General features: G+C 44.1%; 1 protein-coding gene across 2 annotated transcripts in view; it reads left to right on the top strand.

The window, feature by feature from the left end:
• The window catches only part of fntb (farnesyltransferase, CAAX box, beta), a 29,722-nt gene that overhangs the window by 9,445 nt on the left and 1,004 nt on the right, over positions 1-19,273 (top strand). For both annotated transcript variants that reach the window (XM_047388604.1, XM_047388605.1), the window contains 9 exons: positions 5,930-6,002; positions 6,395-6,486; positions 8,567-8,713; positions 9,306-9,389; positions 13,786-13,872; positions 13,978-14,107; positions 16,047-16,179; positions 16,960-17,071; positions 17,216-17,330. In XM_047388604.1, the coding sequence (XP_047244560.1) occupies positions 5,930-6,002; positions 6,395-6,486; positions 8,567-8,713; positions 9,306-9,389; positions 13,786-13,872; positions 13,978-14,107; positions 16,047-16,179; positions 16,960-17,071; positions 17,216-17,330 (973 nt within the window). The remainder of the gene's footprint in view (positions 1-5,929; positions 6,003-6,394; positions 6,487-8,566; positions 8,714-9,305; positions 9,390-13,785; positions 13,873-13,977; positions 14,108-16,046; positions 16,180-16,959; positions 17,072-17,215; positions 17,331-19,273) is intronic.

Here is a 19,273-nt window from a genome sequence, read left to right as displayed (position 1 = left end):
TCTTTCCATCCGTCCCTCCATCCATTATGCTATCCTTCCATCCGTCCCTCCATCCATCATGCTATCCTTCCATCCGTCCCTCCATCCATCATGCTATCCTTCCATCCGTCCCTCCATCCATCATGCTATCCTTCCATCCGTCCCTCCTTCCATCCGTCCCTCCATCCATCATGCTATCCTTCCATCTGTCCCTCCTTCCATCCGTCCCTCCATCCATCATGCTATCCTTCCTTCCATCCGTCCCTCCATCCATCATGCTATCCTTCCATCCGTCCCTCCATCCATCATGCTATCCTTCCATCCGTGCCTCCTTCCATCCGTCCCTCCATCCATCATGCTATCCTTCCATCCGTCCCTCCATCCGTCATGCTATCCTTCCATCCGTCCCTCCATCCATCATGCTATCCTTCCATCTGTCCCTCCTTCCATCCATCCCTCCATCCATCATGCTATCCTTCCATCCGTCCCTCTTTCCATCCGTCCCTCCATCCGTCATGCTATCCTTCCATCTGTCCCTCCTTCCATCCGTCCCTCCATCCATCATGCTATCCTTCCATCCGTCCCTCCATCCATCATGCTATCCTTCCATCCGTCCCTCCATCCATCATGCTATCCTTCCATCCGTCCCTCCATCCATCATGCTATCCTTCCATCCGTCCCTCCATCCATCATGCTATCCTTCCATCCGTGCCTCCTTCCATCCGTCCCTCCATCCATCATGCTATCCTTCCATCCGTCCCTCCATCCGTCATGCTATCCTTCCATCCGTCCCTCCATCCATCATGCTATCCTTCCATCCGTCCCTCCATCCGTAATGCTATCCTTCCATCCGTCCCTCCATTTATCATGCTATCCTTCCATCCGTCCCTCCATCCATCATGCTATCCTTCCATCCGTCCCTCCTTCCATCCGTCCCTCCATCCGTCGTGCTATCCTTCCATCCGTCCCTCCATCCGTAATGCTATCCTTCCATCCGTCCCTCCATTTATCATGCTATCCTTCCATCCGTCCCTCCATCCATCATGCTATCCTTCCATCCGTCCCTCCATCCATCATGCTATCCTTCCATCCGTGCCTCCTTCCATCCGTCCCTCCATCCATCATGCTATCCTTCCATCCGTCCCTCCATCCGTCATGCTATCCTTCCATCCGTCCCTCCATCCATCATGCTATCCTTCCATCCGTCCCTCCTTCCATCCATCCCTCCATCCATCATGCTATCCTTCCATCCGTCCCTCTTTCCATCCGTCCCTCCATCCGTCATGCTATCCTTCCATCCGTCCCTCCATCCGTCATGCTATCCTTCCATCCGTCCCTCCATCCATCATGCTATCCTTCCATCCGTGCCTCCTTCCATCCGTCCCTCCATCCATCATGCTATCCTTCCATCCGTCCCTCCATCCGTCATGCTATCCTTCCATCCGTCCCTCCATCCGTCATGCTATCCTTCCATCCGTCCCTCCATCCGTCATGCTATCCTTCCATCCGTCCCTCCATCCGTCATGCTATCCTTCCATCCGTCCCTCCATCCGTCATGCTATCCTTCCATCCGTCCCTCCATCCATCATGCTATCCTTCCATCCGTCCCTCCATCCGTCATGCTATCCTTCCATCCGTCCCTCCATCCATCATGCTATCCTTCCATCCGTCCCTCCTTCCATCCATCCCTCCATCCATCATGCTATCCTTCCATCCGTCCCTCTTTCCATCCGTCCCTCCATCCGTCATGCTATCCTTCCATCCGTCCCTCCATCCATCATGCTATCCTTCCATCCGTGCCTCCTTCCATCCGTCCCTCCATCCATCATGCTATCCTTCCATCCGTCCCTCCATCCGTCATGCTATCCTTCCATCCGTCCCTCCATCCGTCATGCTATCCTTCCATCCGTCCCTCCATCCGTCATGCTATCCTTCCATCCGTCCCTCCATCCGTCATGCTATCCTTCCATCCGTCCCTCCATCCGTCATGCTATCCTTCCATCCGTCCCTCCATCCGTAATGCTATCCTTCCATCCGTCCCTCCATTTATCATGCTATCCTTCCATCCGTCCCTCCATCCATCATGCTATCCTTCCATCCGTCCCTCCTTCCATCCGTCCCTCCATCCGTCGTGCTATCCTTCCATCCGTCCCTCCATCCGTCGTGCTATCCTTCCATCCGTCCCTCCATCCGTAATGCTATCCTTCCATCCGTCCCTCCATTTATCATGCTATCCTTCCATCCGTCCCTCCATCCATCATGCTATCCTTCCATCCGTCCCTCCATCCATCATGCTATCCTTCCATCCGTCCCTCCATCCATCATGCTATCCTTCCATCCGTCCCTCCATCCGTCATGCTATCCTTCCATCCGTCCCTCCATCCATCATGCTATCCTTCCATCCGTCCCTCCTTCCATCCATCCCTCCATCCATCATGCTATCCTTCCATCCGTCCCTCTTTCCATCCGTCCCTCCATCCGTCATGCTATCCTTCCATCCGTCCCTCCATCCATCATGCTATCCTTCCATCCGTGCCTCCTTCCATCCGTCCCTCCATCCATCATGCTATCCTTCCATCCGTCCCTCCATCCGTCATGCTATCCTTCCATCCGTCCCTCCATCCGTCATGCTATCCTTCCATCCGTCCCTCCATCCGTCATGCTATCCTTCCATCCGTCCCTCCATCCGTCATGCTATCCTTCCATCCGTCCCTCCATCCATCATGCTATCCTTCCATCCGTCCCTCCATCCGTAATGCTATCCTTCCATCCGTCCCTCCATTTATCATGCTATCCTTCCATCCGTCCCTCCATCCATCATGCTATCCTTCCATCCGTCCCTCCTTCCATCCGTCCCTCCATCCGTCGTGCTATCCTTCCATCCGTCCCTCCATCCGTCGTGCTATCCTTCCATCCGTCCCTCCATCCGTAATGCTATCCTTCCATCCGTCCCTCCATTTATCATGCTATCCTTCCATCCGTCCCTCCATCCATCATGCTATCCTTCCATCCGTCCCTCCTTCCATCCGTCCCTCCATCCGTCGTGCTATCCTTCCATCCGTCCCTCCATCCGTCGTGCTATCCTTCCATCCGTCCCTCCATCCGTAATGCTATCCTTCCATCCGTCCCTCCATTTATCATGCTATCCTTCCATCCGTCCCTCCATCCGTAATGCTATCCTTCCATCCGTCCCTCCATTTATCATGCTATCCTTCCATCCGTCCCTCCATCCATCATGCTATCCTTCCATCCGTCCCTCCATCCGTAATGCTATCCTTCCATCCGTCCCTCCATTTATCATGCTATCCTTCCATCCGTCCCTCCATCCATCATGCTATCCTTCCATCCGTCCCTCCATCCATCATGCTATCCTTCCATCCGTGCCTCCTTCCATCCGTCCCTCCATCCATCATGCTATCCTTCCATCCGTCCCTCCATCCGTCATGCTATCCTTCCATCCGTCCCTCCATCCATCATGCTATCCTTCCATCCGTCCCTCCTTCCATCCATCCCTCCATCCATCATGCTATCCTTCCATCCGTCCCTCTTTCCATCCGTCCCTCCATCCGTCGTGCTATCCTTCCATCCGTCCCTCCATCCGTCGTGCTATCCTTCCATCCGTCCCTCCATCCGTAATGCTATCCTTCCATCCGTCCCTCCATTTATCATGCTATCCTTCCATCCGTCCCTCCATCCATCATGCTATCCTTCCATCCGTCCCTCCTTCCATCCGTCCCTCCATCCATCATGCTATCCTTCCATCCGTCCCTCCATCCGTAATGCTATCCTTCCATCCGTCCCTCCATTTATCATGCTATCCTTCCATCCGTCCCTCCATCCATCATGCTATCCTTCCATCCGTCCCTCCTTCCATCCGTCCCTCCATCCATCATGCTATCCTTCCATCCGTCCCTCCTTCCATCCGTCCCTCCATCCGTCGTGCTATCCTTCCATCCGTCCCTCCATCCGTAATGCTATCCTTCCATCCGTCCCTCCATTTATCATGCTATCCTTCCATCCGTCCCTCCATCCGTAATGCTATCCTTCCATCCGTCCCTCCATTTATCATGCTATCCTTCCATCCGTCCCTCCATCCATCATGCTATCCTTCCATCCGTCCCTCCATCCGTAATGCTATCCTTCCATCCGTCCCTCCATTTATCATGCTATCCTTCCATCCGTCCCTCCATCCATCATGCTATCCTTCCATCCGTCCCTCCATCCATCATGCTATCCTTCCATCCGTGCCTCCTTCCATCCGTCCCTCCATCCATCATGCTATCCTTCCATCCGTCCCTCCATCCGTCATGCTATCCTTCCATCCGTCCCTCCATCCATCATGCTATCCTTCCATCCGTCCCTCCTTCATCCATCCCTCCATCCATCATGCTATCCTTCCATCCGTCCCTCTTTCCATCCGTCCCTCCATCCGTCGTGCTATCCTTCCATCCGTCCCTCCATCCGTCGTGCTATCCTTCCATCCGTCCCTCCATCCGTAATGCTATCCTTCCATCCGTCCCTCCATTTATCATGCTATCCTTCCATCCGTCCCTCCATCCATCATGCTATCCTTCCATCCGTCCCTCCTTCCATCCGTCCCTCCATCCATCATGCTATCCTTCCATCCGTCCATCCATCCAGGCCGCCTGCCTCATACTTAAGAATGAGCCAAACAAACAGAGAACTGTGGAAATGTGAGCCTGGAAAAATGTGGAATTTTAACATGAGGAACTTTTAAGAAAATTTGTTCATGGTTGATTTAACAGACCTTTCCTGGCTCGTTTATTTGATGTGAAACATGACATTTAATGTTTTTCCACATCGATCAGCAAAACTAAATGCTCTAGCTTACAATGTAAATGAAACGTATATGTGCAAAATATTGTTAGTGAATTTCCCTGCCTTTTGTTATTTAAAATCGTTCAAAATCTTTAACAGCAAATTGGATGTATTGTAGCATTCATAGTCTGGATGCGTGAGCTCATCCGATATATCCAGAGACTATACGTGTCATTTTTCATCTTGTCATCCGAGGCATCGTCTGCCCTCAACATTTGAAAGGGCGTGGTGAATCCTTATCTGACGCGGTGGGGCAACTGGTTGTTGTTGTGTTTCATATGTGCTGCAACAAAAACATGACACCTTGTGACTAACCCTGTGTGGGAAGAGTATAATTACAGCTTGGAAGCAAACAACGATTAAAAGGGCAGATGGAGCTCAAGATTAGGTGGGTGAAGGGGAGGACGGAAGTTTCGGTTGACTCATTCAGCATATATGCAGCCATATGCTGGTTTGCAATGAGATAAGGATGCACATGAAGGTTGAAGGCCTTCACTGATGGTGAACACGTGCACCTTGACATAAAAACAAACCAGGAGACAATGTGACTTTTAGTCCCAGTTAGTTTCATTTTGTTTAACATTCTGTTTGCATCTTAATTTACACAAAAAGACTTGGAGATCTATAATAGATCAGTGGCGGATTTTTTTAAGTTTGACATCCTTGATTAGGGACAGTTCTTTGTATGAAAGTAAACAACCAAAGTAAAATCACTTGTTTAGTTGAGCTTCATTGTGCATCTGCATCCTAACCCAGAAAACATTAAACAACTCCACTGTTCAGAGTAAGAGATGTTACATCAAAACATGAAGAACTTGATTATTAAGTTCTGGGATGCATGGGATCAGAAATATAATAACCAGTACAAAAAACAAAAATAATTCCTGTCCAGTTAGGAAAAGTATAGAGGTAAGTTAATTATTATTTTTTGCAGGTTCCATATAGTCTGACCATTGCATTAATATCTAACCTTATTGAACATATTGAAGTCTTTATGCATTAAAAATGATGTAAGAACTCTGAAAATGAAAATTTTGACCCTGTATCTTTAGTGATGTAACTTAAAACTATACATTGTTAGAGTGACTAAATATTCGTTATGTTTCTTCAGGCCAATGTTGTTGCGGGACCAACATTACCAGTATCTCAAGAAGGGTTTACGTCACCTATCGGATGCTTACGAGGTACAGTAAGCTTACGTTTAAATGTATCACCAGATTTCTTTTTCTCATAACTATCTCAGCATGCATACTTGTTCTGATTTTCATTTCCTTTATATTTTTTCCTTGTAAAAGCACCACTAAATGTAACTGCCGCTACCTAGAAAAATGATGTTTGATGGGGCGAAGCAGTGAAACAAAGTTAGGTTTTGCTTCATAGCTGCATCATTATTGTAGGATTAGAGATGGAATATTATCTATGTTTATGACCCATAATGGGTCTCTTGTCGCTCCTCCATCTGGCTTCCATGTTTTGTTTGTGATTCTATCATGTTCTCAGCACCGCGTTTGTGGCTTTATGTGGTCATCCGATCCCCCTTTGTTCATGTGTAGTGTGTTCTTTCGGGTTAATGTAGTGTCTGGATGCGAGCAGACCGTGGCTTTGCTTCTGGATTCTTCACAGTCTGGAGTTACTGGAGGAGCCCATTCCTCCGGCCGTCGCGTCTGAGTGAGTGTCACGCAAACACAAACGCACACAGATGCCACAACCACTGCAGAGAACTAGTTTATAGCTAGAGAAATGGTAACACAACAAAGCCTGTTGGAGAATTCACATGCCATGATCAAGTCACAAAACAAATATTGGATCAGTTTCAGACAGATTGACAACATCACATGAAGACCCACAAAACACACAATCCCAGAACCTTTTTATGCCGCTGTGAATTAAACCAAACCTAAAAATAGTAAATAAGCTCCTTAAAAATATTTCTCTTATAAGTGGAAAGGCAGTAAATTGCTGTAAAATTGATCATAACAAGCTCTAAATGAGTTGTTATATGTAGCTGTTGTAGAAACTAAGAAATCTATTTTCTATCTATTAATTTTACTGAATCAAAACGTTTCCATGTTTGCTGGAACAAAATTAAAGCTTTTTATGTGCAGCTTGGTGAGAAGCTGAACAGCAACACGGTTTCTTTATAATTCTACACAAGTTTTCATCAGAGCCTCATAATGGCTCTGATGTTTAGGATAAAGGGTAGACGATGTTTAACCGTGCTTTCGGTTTCCTTTGAAGCTTCGATATCCTTTGTAATCAGAACCTTATTAGTAACCTTAGCCTTTTTTTTTGTTTCCACAACTTCCTTGGTTTTCCTCTGTTATTCTGCTCACAGAAGGTAGTCGCTTTGATCTCTGAAGCTTTGAGATGGAGGATTTTACTGTAATTCTACTGCTCACTAATAACACTGCAAGGTTTTGTTTTGTACAACTGTTTTCAAGCAGTCAGAAGTTAAAAACTGAAACACAAAAACTGCCATTTGATCAAATTAGTGCCTTTGAAATGTATCGCTCAGCGAGCAGCGATGCCAGGTCGCCAGCCTACGCTCTCATTATAACTGCGAGGTGCGCCAGCTCGAGCGGCTGCGACCGCCCTGTGCGTGCCGCACGCCGCCCTTTTCCTCACACAAACGAGCACGCTGGCTCCCCTCAGGGTTTCTAACAATGGCAGCCCGACGACAGATTGCTTCCTCTGTCCCGTGACTGGGCCCAGGTCAGAACTGGCACCAGACTGCCTGGTTGGTCAGAGTTAATGAAGGCATCTCTTCCAACTCATTTGGCTCTTGGGTCCTTGCAGTTTTGTGATTCCTCAACACAACGGAGGCCGGAAAGAACGTTTGAGCTTTGCTTTGTTCTTGCAGCTATAAAGAAAGGTTACGTTAAAGTTGGACTGAAATATTTTTCTGGCTTGCTGTGTTCATTTTATCACTGGGAATAGATCATAGGAAGAGATTTTAAAGATCTGTAAAATATAACTTAGTCTTCCTGATCATGCATTTCTTTTCTTTGTATGTAAAAATCTATTTTTTCAATGTTATTTTAAAACTATAATAATGCATCCAGACCCAGATAATCAGATAGAATGACACATTCTTTTTACAATTTCATTTTTAAAAGCTTTTAATGCAGTATCTCACAAAAGTAAGTACACCCCTTTTGTAAATATATTATATCTTTTCATGGGACAACACTGAAGATACGACACTTTGATACAATGTAGTCAGGTTGCAGCTTGCCGTCCCCTCAAAACAACTCAACACAGCCTTTAATGTCTAAAGCGCTGGCAACAAAAGTAAGTACACCCCTAAGGGGAAATAATTACGGTCGAGATGCAGTGGCATGACCTTAAACGGGTTGTTTATGCTCAAACCCTCCAGTGTAGCTAAATTAAAACAATTGTACTTGGAAGAGTCAGCCACAAGTCTTGCACAGCGATGAAAAAGACTCATTGCCAGTTATTGCCAGCAAGTGGGACACAACCAGTTATTACGGTTAGGGGGCAGTTACTTTTTTGCTGGAGCTAGGGTGGTTTGGATAGCTTTGTTCCCATAATATATGAAATCATCATCTGCTTTTTTATTTTTAGTCTCGTCATCTTCATCTGATAGTAGTAATTGTTTGATTATCTGAAACATTTAAGTGTGACTCAAAAAAAAATAAAAACAGGAAAAGAAATGGCGAATACTTTTTCACAGCACTGCTTGTTGCTGAAAATGCTTTGTTTAAAAACAGATCTTCTCTCTCCTCAGAGTGTGTCAGTTTCTGGCACACTGTCAGAGCTCAACAGGGGGGTTTGCTGGAGGACCGGGGCAACACGCCCACCTCGCACCCACCTACGCTGCCGTCAACGCCCTCTGCATCATCGGCACAGAGGAGGCCTATAGTGTAATAGACAGGTACGATCCTCAGCACACAACTACGCTATCCCACCGAACTGCACGGGCTAATGATGAACCAGTAAAAGGTATAAAATTAGAATAGATTTGAAGCATGCGTTTAAATTCTCCGTTTTGTAGACGTTTTGTGGGATTTTAATACTGTAAAGCTGAAACCAGATCTGTAAACTGAGCTTAATTCATGTTTCATCTGCTTAAATCTGTATTTTGGAGTTGTTTACATTGGACTTCAGTTCATTAGGGCTGTTCGTAAACATACGAGGGTGTTTATCTGTTCAGTGGTCTAAAACTGGGAAAAAAGCTCATACAGTAAACGTTAGGTGGATCTATCCAATCTTTCTCGGTATTTCGTCCGAAACCTTCAGTTCACACCTATTAAATCCATTTTTGCTACAATCGATTTTGTTCTGCAGGATTTTTGCCACCACCATGTTTTCCTGTTATTCAAGCAGAACTAAACATTGGAGCATTAAGAGATTATTATGTGCTTTTTAAATTAATTATTACATTTTCTATGTGACTAACATGCTGATTGTTTTGCAGCTTAAGACCCTTATATCCTATTTCTTCCCTCTGTTGCAACCTTCCTCAGGGAGAAGCTTTTAGATTTCCTATGGTCATTGAAGCAACCGGACGGCTCCTTTGTGATGCACATCGGAGGGGAGGTGGATGTCAGGTGAGAGCGCTGAATAATTGGCTAATTCTGCCTTCTATTTTCTTTTTTCGGGTGTATATTTCATTCATTATTTGTTTCTTTTCTTTTTTTAATAAAGTTTAGCTCCCTTTTCATCAGTAGAAAATTCTACCACACAGCCACAGTTATTAATACCTTTAGGGTTGTTTTAAAGCACTTTATAAATAAAGTTGGTATGGTATTAACACCAAACTATAAACAAGCTGAGGCTCGCTGAAGTTAAAAGCCAAAGAATAAAAATGTTTTTTTTTGAGACACGTTTTAAAGCAGGCTCTCTAATGTGCAGAGGTAGCTTATTCCACAGGCCTTGCCTCCTCTGAGCTTTCTTCTAGACCTTGGAACCTGCAGGAGCTGCGGCTCGGCCGACCCGAGGGACCGAGGAGGTAAGTAGGGATGAAGAAGCTCAGAGAGGTACGGCGGGCCGAGATCATTCAAACATTTAAAAATTAATGAATTTTAATATGTGGAGCGCTGTTGTTCAAGATCTGCCTTACAGGCAAAGTCGGACACACGTTTCCTCATAACCGTAATTTATTTTAATTTATTTAGCCTTTTAGCTCTATTTTCTTTGGCCTTGTCATTCTCCCAGCAACAACGCTAAGAAATGCCCACATCTACAGGTCCTTCTCAAAAAATTTGCATATTGTGATAAAGTTAATTATTTTCCATAATGTCATAATGAAAATTTAACATTCATATATTTTAGATTCATTGCACACTAACTGAAATATTTCAGGTCTTTTATTGTCTTAATACGGATGATTTTGGCATACAACTCATGAAAACCCAAAATTCCTATCTCACAAAATTAGCATATCATTAAAAGGGTCTCTAAACGGGCTATGAACCTAATCATCTGAATCAACGAGTTAACTCTAAACACCTGCAAAAGATTCCTGAGGCCTTTAAAACTCCCAGCCTGGTTCATCACTCAAAACCCCAATCATGGGTAAGACTGCCGACCTGACTGCTGTCCAGAAGGCCACTATTGACACCCTCAAGCAAGAGGGTAAGACACAGAAAGACATTTCTGAACAAACAGGCTGTTCCCAGAGTGCTGTATCAAGGCACCTCAGTGGGAAGTCTGTGGGAAGGAAAAAGTGTGGCAGAAAACGCTGCACAACGAGAAGAGGTGACCGGACCCTGAGGAAGATTGTGGAGAAGGGCCGATTCCAGACCTTGGGGGACCTGCGGAAGCAGTGGACTGAGTCTGGAGTAGAAACATCCAGAGCCACCGTGCACAGGTGTGTGCAGGAAATGGGCTACAGGTGCCGCATTCCCCAGGTCAAGCCACTTTTGAACCAGAAACAGCGGCAGAAGCGCCTGATCTGGGCTACAGAGAAGCAGCACTGGACTGTTGCTCAGTGGTCCAAAGTACTTTTTTCGGATGAAAGCAAATTCTGCATGTCATTCGGAAATCAAGGTGCCAGAGTCTGGAGGAAGACTGGGGAGAAGGAAATGCCAAAATGCCAGAAGTCCAGTGTCAAGTACCCACAGTCAGTGATGGTCTGGGGTACCGTGTCAGCTGCTGGTGTTGGTCCACTGTGTTTTATCAAGGGCAGGGTCAATGCAGCTAGCTATCAGGAGATTTTGGAGCACTTCATGCTTCCATCTGCTGAAAAGCTTTATGGAGATGAAGATTTCATTTTTCAGCACGACCTGGCACCTGCTCACAGTGCCAAAACCACTGGTAAATGGTTTACTGACCATGGTATCACTGTGCTAAATTGGCCTGCCAACTCTCCTGACCTGAACCCCATAGAGAATCTGTGGGATATTGTGAAGAGAACGTTGAGAGACTCAAGACCCAACACTCTGGATGAGCTAAAGGCCGCTATCGAAGCATCCTGGGCCTCCATAAGACCTCAGCAGTGCCACAGGCTGATTGCCTCCATGCCACGCCGCATTGAAGCAGTCATTTCTGCCAAAGGATTCCTGACCAAGTATTGAGTGCATAACTGTACATGATTATTTGAAGGTTGATGTTTTTTGTATTAAAAACACTTTTCTTTTATTGGTCGGATGAAATATGCTAATTTTGTGAGATAGGAATTTTGGGTTTTCATGAGCTGTATGCCAAAATCATCCGTATTAAGACAATAAAAGACCTGAAATATTTCAGTTAGTGTGCAATGAATCTAAAATATATGAATGTTAAATTTTCATTATTACATTATGGAAAATAATGAACTTTATCACAATATGCTAATATTTTGAGAAGGACCTGTGTTGCATAATAGTCCATTTTAATGTGCTGTGTGCATCTGAAGTTAGTTGAAGCATTATGATAATGAGTGGCCAGCTTCTTTTCTCATAAATATCAGCTTCTAGTGAACAGAGAAAGGCATCCATTATGTATTTTGGGCAGATTAGGAAGTTGTGATGTTTCTGTTATTTTAATCAAAATTCAAGCAATGTTCAGAATGTCTTTAATTACCCAAGCCTTATTAACAGGCAGGACGACACCTTCTTTTTAAATTTCATCAGTTAAATTCTAAATGATATAGAATCTAAATATAGAATAAAAAATCAGAAAAATGAAACTTTAAATGCCAAAGGAAAGAGAAACCAAAAGATAGCGTGTGTGTGTGTGTCATTGTGGGTTTAAGCAGTGGAATGTGGCTATTGTACGTTCTGGATGTTTTTGATGTGATGCAGTGATATCGTTGTGTTGGATGGAGCTTAAACAGCTCGCAGGAGGAGTGTTGGTGTTTTCTTCCAGTCTTGTTTCTCTCCCTGAGTCTGTTCATGAACTGCACGCTCAAACAGTGAATCTGCTTTTGCTTTAAATTTAAAAATAGAACAGAAATCTGAAATGGATCCTGAAACCAGAGCAGAAACACTGTTGTGTGTTTAAAAGAAAAAAAATCAACACGCGCAAATTCATTGGGAAAACTGCACAATCTATTCCAAATCACATGAAGAAAAGTTGCTCAGATTTATTATCACCCGACAGAATGTGAGGAAAGAAGTAATATTTCTACATTTTCTTTAGAAACATTTGACAGTTACTGTATAAACTATAAAATGCTGGAAGATTTAACTTCCCTGAACTAATATTTAGTTGTTTAACCACTGAGAATAGGTATTACAGCCCAGGATGACTGGACTACATTCCCCATTAATGCTGCATTTCTTGTTTCTGCCTCAGAAACAGAAGGTTTGATGCCACCGCCGTGTTTTCTATTTGATTGAGGTGTGGTGATCAGGCCGCCCCTAACGTTAAGCTTCCTGGTCTGGAACCAAGATGCTGTTCGCTTACCGGTGTGTTTGGGGTTGTTGTCTTGCTGAAACACACTTTAAAGATATTTTGTCTTCAGCATAAAGCAACATGGCCTCTTCGAGTATTTGGATGTATTCAAACTGATCCCTTGTGTGGATTAAAAAGCCCCAATGCAACAGTATGAGAAATACCCCCATATTATGATGCCTGAGCTGCCTGCTTTACGGTACTGTGGTTTGAAAATAGTGTTTGGGGGTGTCTTACAAACTGTCTGCGGACTCTGGACCTTCTCTGATCACCCTGCAGCTGATCCATCGTTTTCATTCTTGAGTCTATTCATTTGGTAGTTTCTAGTTTTCCTCCACATCTTTTCTGTTAAAGCATTTGAGATCATTTCAGCAGAGCAACATATCCTTTCCTGCGCATCTCTATATGTTACCTTTCAATCTAGGTAAACTGTTCTAAAATTAGGACTTTGTCTTTTTCTTAATTGGGGGGAAAGAGGAAGTACTAGAGTTGGCCCTTTTACTTTTTTTTTTCCTGCAGATGTTACATCCTGTACACCGATTTATATTTGTTCCCAATGATCTAATGTTCTCCAACTTAAAACTTTTAATTTCTTGTATTTTGGCTGGAGGAAGTTATTGTAATGTAGCTTCTTCTCTATGGGTTTTTTAAGTGTTTTTGTCCTGTAGTAGTGCTCCAGTTTTTTCTTACTTTAGCGGGACAGAAAATATTGCATCAATTGTCATTCATCATTATTTTTTTTAATATGTTTTGGAGCATTTATGTTCTGATGCTATAATAAAACTGGCGACAGCTCGCTGTATTTTGACTGCAGGCTGTTTAAATAAGATTTCTGAACAGAGGCTCTCTGTGCAGTTCTCATCTCAGAGCATAAAAAAAAAAAAAAAACAAGCAGCAGTAAAAATACAAAACCCTGCCCATATCCATTGATTTTAATCCTTTATAAAGCTTTAGTTTGTTTTGGTAAAAAATTGCCACTTAGAATAACTTTAAAGTTAGCATGTGAGCGTCACGTCAAATAAATGGATAACTGTTAGGTTTGTTTGGCTGGAAGAAGAAGCCAAGCAGACCTCCTGCTGATCCACACCTGTGTGTTGATCTGATTCAGGTTTCTGTTTTCTCCTCCAGGAGTGCTTACTGTGCAGCTTCTGTAGCGTCGCTCACAAACATCATGGCACCTAAACTGTTTGAAGGTACAACCAACTGGATCCTCAGGTACAGCCACGGTGTCGCCACAAGAGCTTTTTATTTTTATTTTTCAGCAGCCAGATTTTATTCTGACTGCAGTTTTTTTTTGTTGTTTTTTTTCTGTGGTTGCAGCTGTCAGAACTGGGAAGGGGGTCTGAGCGGCGTTCCAGGCTTGGAGGCACATGGCGGTTACACTTTCTGCGGTATGGCCGCCCTCGTCATCCTGGGCAAAGAACACATGCTGGATCTAAAGGCCTTGCTAGTGAGTGACCCCTCTTCTTCTCTGTTTAGCTTCCGAGTTGGCCTGAGTTGAGGTTTTTACCTAGATTATGTCACTCTGCATCAAAGCATTGTGTATTTTCTTGTAGACAGAAGCAGAAATGCGAAGATGTGATGAAATAAAATGAAAATATTAGGACCCACAATAACATTTTAGAAATCTAACTTTTTTTGTAGATCAGGAATGGATGAAAATGGCATTTACCGAGCTTTACCACTGTTGGAGCTCTGACGGTACATTCTGCAGCAGCACAGATGTTTGCTGATCCTAAGCTTATTTAAAGGAGAAACAGAGATTATCAGTAGGCTTCTCAACAGCAGTGTTATACATCTACAGGACCCGGTTTCTGTGCTGTTGGTCTGTTCAAATGCTCCGCTGCTGCCATCCTACTGCAGCACCTATTCAAATGCTAAGCAGTTAAAATTCAAATTTGCATGCGATGGACTCTCTGGTGCCTCATTGCCTCATTAGCCGTTAAATGTTAAATACTAAATATTGCTGAATTTCCTTTTAATATCCCTGTAAGATGATATTTTTTTATTAAAAAAGACAGAATTAATTTAGGCCCACTGTACAGGCGCTCATTTTTGCACAGTTCTTCTCAGGTTTGTGCAATTTCAGCACCTTGATTTTCTCCTATTTTAAGCCATTCTGCTGTAGACTTGCTGCTGTTTTTAGTGTTGACCTTAAGCTTCCTTAGCCGTACCGATGGCCTCACATTTGACTCCAGAATACATTAATATGGAGAGGAGTTCATGGGGGAACCCAAGGTCCTGCTGCTGCTGCTGCAAAAAAAAGCCCAAACCATGCCTCCTCCACCACCCTGCTTAACAGTTGCTGAGGTGTTAGTGCTGATGGGGTTGATTGGATTTCACCAAACATGGTGCTGTTCATTAGTGTTGTAGTCAAGAAGACCACCTAATCAGAAACCAAGTTCAAGACCAAATCAATGCAAGACCTTTTTCAAGACTATTGTTGCAATCATGATGATAATTTAGTTGTTGGTGCCAAGGTTAACATCTTTACTGGTTGCATTTGGACCCAGCCACTATGTAGCGGTAAAACAGGAGTTTGGAGCTGTAGTTTTCACTGGTCATGACAATTAATCCTGAGACAGGACTGAGTAAAATTGTAGTTGAGACCCAGACAAGACCACTACTTTGAAAATGTGGTCTCAAGACACTACTGTGGATCATGGCCAAACATCCCCATGATGACCCTAATCTCTTCATTGGACAGTGTTCCAGGAGGTCTTGGTGTTCGAAGTCTTGCTGCCCTTTTTCCTGGCACCCATTCTGATTGAGCCATGAACATTTAAAATGCTGAGGCCTGCGGATTCTGAGCACTGTTGCACCGGTGTTGTCATAAACAACAGCTTTCACTCTGAGGGGGAAAGCCCAGGTAATCATGGACACAATCATCCAGTTACAGTCATTTGAATGACAGTTTCAGCCCTTGATGTGTCACAGAAGCTCAGGTTTCAGTGAGGAGTCTTAATCTTGAGATGAACCTGATTCTGCCTCTTATTTTGGATAACTTTTTTGTTTTGAGTCCTCACTATTGAAGTAGATTTATTTATTTGAATTTGGGATTTTTCTGTACCTCCTGCTTCATTTGACTATAGGAAGTAGAAGTGGTGTTGCAGGTTGGCGTCCATTGTGTTTAAAAGGGGAAGGGGAAAAACCCCACAGCGCATTTTTGTTCACGTTTAACCTCTCTGTAACACGGATTAAAAACGATTTTCAGCAGCTTTGGTTTCTTGGACACATGATGCAGGGACCTAACCTACAGTTAAGCTCCATCTCCTACGAATTAATAAGCTAAACCTCAAGGCAGGGTTGATTTGGTCAGAGTTTTAAACAGTCTCCCATCATTTCGTCAATAAAATGTGTTTGTTGCTTCTTCTTCTTCTCCTCCCCAGCGCTGGGTGGTCAGCAGACAGATGCGATTTGAGGGAGGTTTCCAGGGTCGCTGTAACAAACTGGTGGACGGCTGCTACTCCTTTTGGCAAGCTGGACTCCTGCCTCTTCTCCACAGAGCCTTATTCAACGATGGTACATGTTCATGTTGATCTACGAACTGATTAACAGTGTGTTGGGATACAGTGATCAGTGTCCTCTAACTTAATTGGTCTGGCAGATTGAGTGACTTTGAGAAAATTTCCACTGATGTATGATGATGAGTTATTCTTCATCCCTCGCTGAAAAAAGGGTCCCCATTCCTAAACTACAAGGACCACCACCCCAGTGTGCCACTGCAGCTGTGTGAGGGGATGCATCATTGAGATGCTCAAAGCGGTCCATCCACCCCTTGACGTTATCCTTGGTCCAGTCCCAGCCTCACACACAGCTTGGGATGGTCCCTGATTCCCCTTTCCTCTAAATGGTTCTCCAGTATCCGAAGAATTTCAAACTTGATTAAAAGCACTAGGAGCTCTGGAAAGTTGAGTTGGGAAAGTATGATATTTTGTTAACACTTAACCACGCTGTAGTTTGGTGTTAACAAATGTGAAAGTGCCTTTCAGAGCTATAAACAGTTTCATTTTAACCAGCAGTGTCTGACTGGTGTTGTATAAAAGCAGATTATTTCATCTTTGCACTTGACTGTATTTTATTACAGCAGCGCTAAAATTCAGTTTATATGTAGCAAAGACTGAAAAGCAAGGAAATCTGTCATGGTTCTTTGAATAGGTTTGTCTCTTTTAAGGGGGTTTAAATTGTCCCCATTCTTTTCACATTTTCAAACTTTCCCTTGACAGTTTTATTTTTCTGTTGTGTTTTTTTTTGTGTCTTGTGGTGGAGTTTCACTCTTCTGCGGCACCCGTTTGTGTGCAGGGGAGTCGGAGCTCAGCCGGCAGTGGTGGATGTTCGACCAGCAGGCCCTGCAGGAGTACATCCTCCTGTGCTGTCAGAATCCAACAGGGGGGCTTTTGGATAAGCCTGGCAAGTCAGTACCCCACCATCTGTCACACATTCATCCGTGCAATCAGCATGTGCGCGCACACACACTCACAGACACAGACAACACAATCAGATGGGATTCATGTGATTTCATACGTCATCGTCTTGCATGATTCCTCCATGTGTCCAGATCCAGAGACTTTTACCACACGTGTTACTGCCTCAGCGGCCTCTCCGTAGCACAGCACTTTGGGAACATGGAGCATTATCACGAGGTGATCCTTGGCAAGGAGGAGAACCGGCTGGTGAGTGCAGCCGCAGTGTGAAAGGTGGAGCCAGTGAACGAGGATTTAAGACTGAATATTGAGAATAGATTTGTCGAACTCATAAACTGCTCATCTGTGTCTCTTAGTGTCACCTAAAAGAATAAGATTGTTTATTTCAATTGCGATGCATTAGCAACATAATGTCTAAGCAGAACTGTGAAGTGGACTTATTAATTTGTTGTTTCCCTCCCTTCTCTAACATCTAAAAGCAGTTAGTTCACCTAAATCTAGGAACAGATCCTCCCAGGAACCCAAGTTGTTCACGTTATTATAGAAACATGTACAGGTCCTTCTCAAAATATTAGCATATTGTGATAAAGTTCATTATTTTCCATAATGTAATGATGAAAAGTTTACATTCATATATTTTAGATTCATTGCACACTAACTGAAATATTTCAGGTCTTTTATTGTCTTAATACGGATGATTTTGGCATACAGCTCATGAAAACCCAAAATTCCTATCTCACAAAATTAGCATATTTCATCCGACCAATAAAAGAAAAGTGTTTTTAATACAAAAAACGTCAACCTTCAAATAATCATGTACAGTTATGCACTCAATACTTGGTCGGGAATCCTTTTGCAGAAATGACTGCTTCAATGCGGCGTGGCATGGAGGCAATCAGCCTGTGGCACTGCTGAGGTCTTATGGAGGCCCAGGATGCTTCGATAGCGGCCTTTAGCTCATCCAGAGTGTTGGGTCTTGAGTCTCTCAACGTTCTCTTCACAATATCCCACAGATTCTCTATGGGGTTCAGGTCAGGAGAGTTGGCAGGCCAATTGAGCACAGTGATACCATGGTCAGTAAACCATTTACCAGTGGTTTTGGCACTGTGAGCAGGTGCCAGGTCGTGCTGAAAAATGAAATCTTCATCTCCATAAAGCTTTTCAGCAGATGGAAGCATGAAGTGCTCCAAAATCTCCTGATAGCTAGCTGCATTGACCCTGCCCTTGATAAAACACAGTGGACCAACACCAGCAGCTGACACGGCACCCCAGACCATCACTGACTGTGGGTACTTGACACTGGACTTCTGGCATTTCCTTCTCCCCAGTCTTCATCCAGACTCTGGCACCTTGATTTCTGAATGACATGCAGAATTTGCTTTCATCCAAAAAAAGTACTTTGGACCACTGAGCAACAGTCCAGTGCTGCTTCTCTGTAGCCCAGATCAGGCGCTTCTGCCGCTGTTTCTGGTTCAAAAGTGGCTTGACCTGGGGAATGCGGCACCTGTAGCCCATTTCCTGCACACGCCTGTGCACGGTGGCTCTGGATGTTTCTACTCCAGACTCAGTCCACTGCTTCCGCAGGTCCCCCAAGGTCTGGAATCGGCCCTTCTCCACAATCTTCCTCAGGGTCCGGTCACCTCTTCTCATTGTGCAGCGTTTTCTGCCACACTTTTTCCTTCCCACAGACTTCCCACTGAGGTGCCTTGATACAGCACACTGGGAACAGCCTATTCGTTCAGAAATTTCTTTCTGTGTCTTACCCTCTTGCTTGAGGGTGTCAATAGTGGCCTTCTGGACAGCAGTCAGGTCGGCAGTCTTACCCATGATTGGGGTTTTGAGTGATGAACCAGGCTGGGAGTTTTAAAGGCCTCAGGAATCTTTTGCAGGTGTTTAGAGTTAACTCGTTGATTCAGATGATTAGGTTCATAGCTCGTTTAGAGACCCTTTTAATGATATGCTAATTTTGTGAGATAGGAATTTTGGGTTTTCATGAGCTGTATGCCAAAATCATCCGTATTAAGACAATAAAAGACCTGAAATATTTCAGTTAGTGTGCAATGAATCTAAAATATATGAATGTTAAATTTTCATCATGACATTATGGAAAATAATGAACTTTATCACAATATGCTAATATTTTGAGAAGGACCTGTATTATAGAACCAGGAAAACCCATCTATAATGAACAT

This window comes from Girardinichthys multiradiatus, chromosome 15, assembly GCF_021462225.1.
Source record: "Girardinichthys multiradiatus isolate DD_20200921_A chromosome 15, DD_fGirMul_XY1, whole genome shotgun sequence".
In the NCBI taxonomy this organism is placed as follows: domain Eukaryota; kingdom Metazoa; phylum Chordata; class Actinopteri; order Cyprinodontiformes; family Goodeidae; genus Girardinichthys; species Girardinichthys multiradiatus.
Note: the sequence above shows the minus strand (reverse complement) of the source record. Positions and strands in the feature narration are given on the sequence as shown.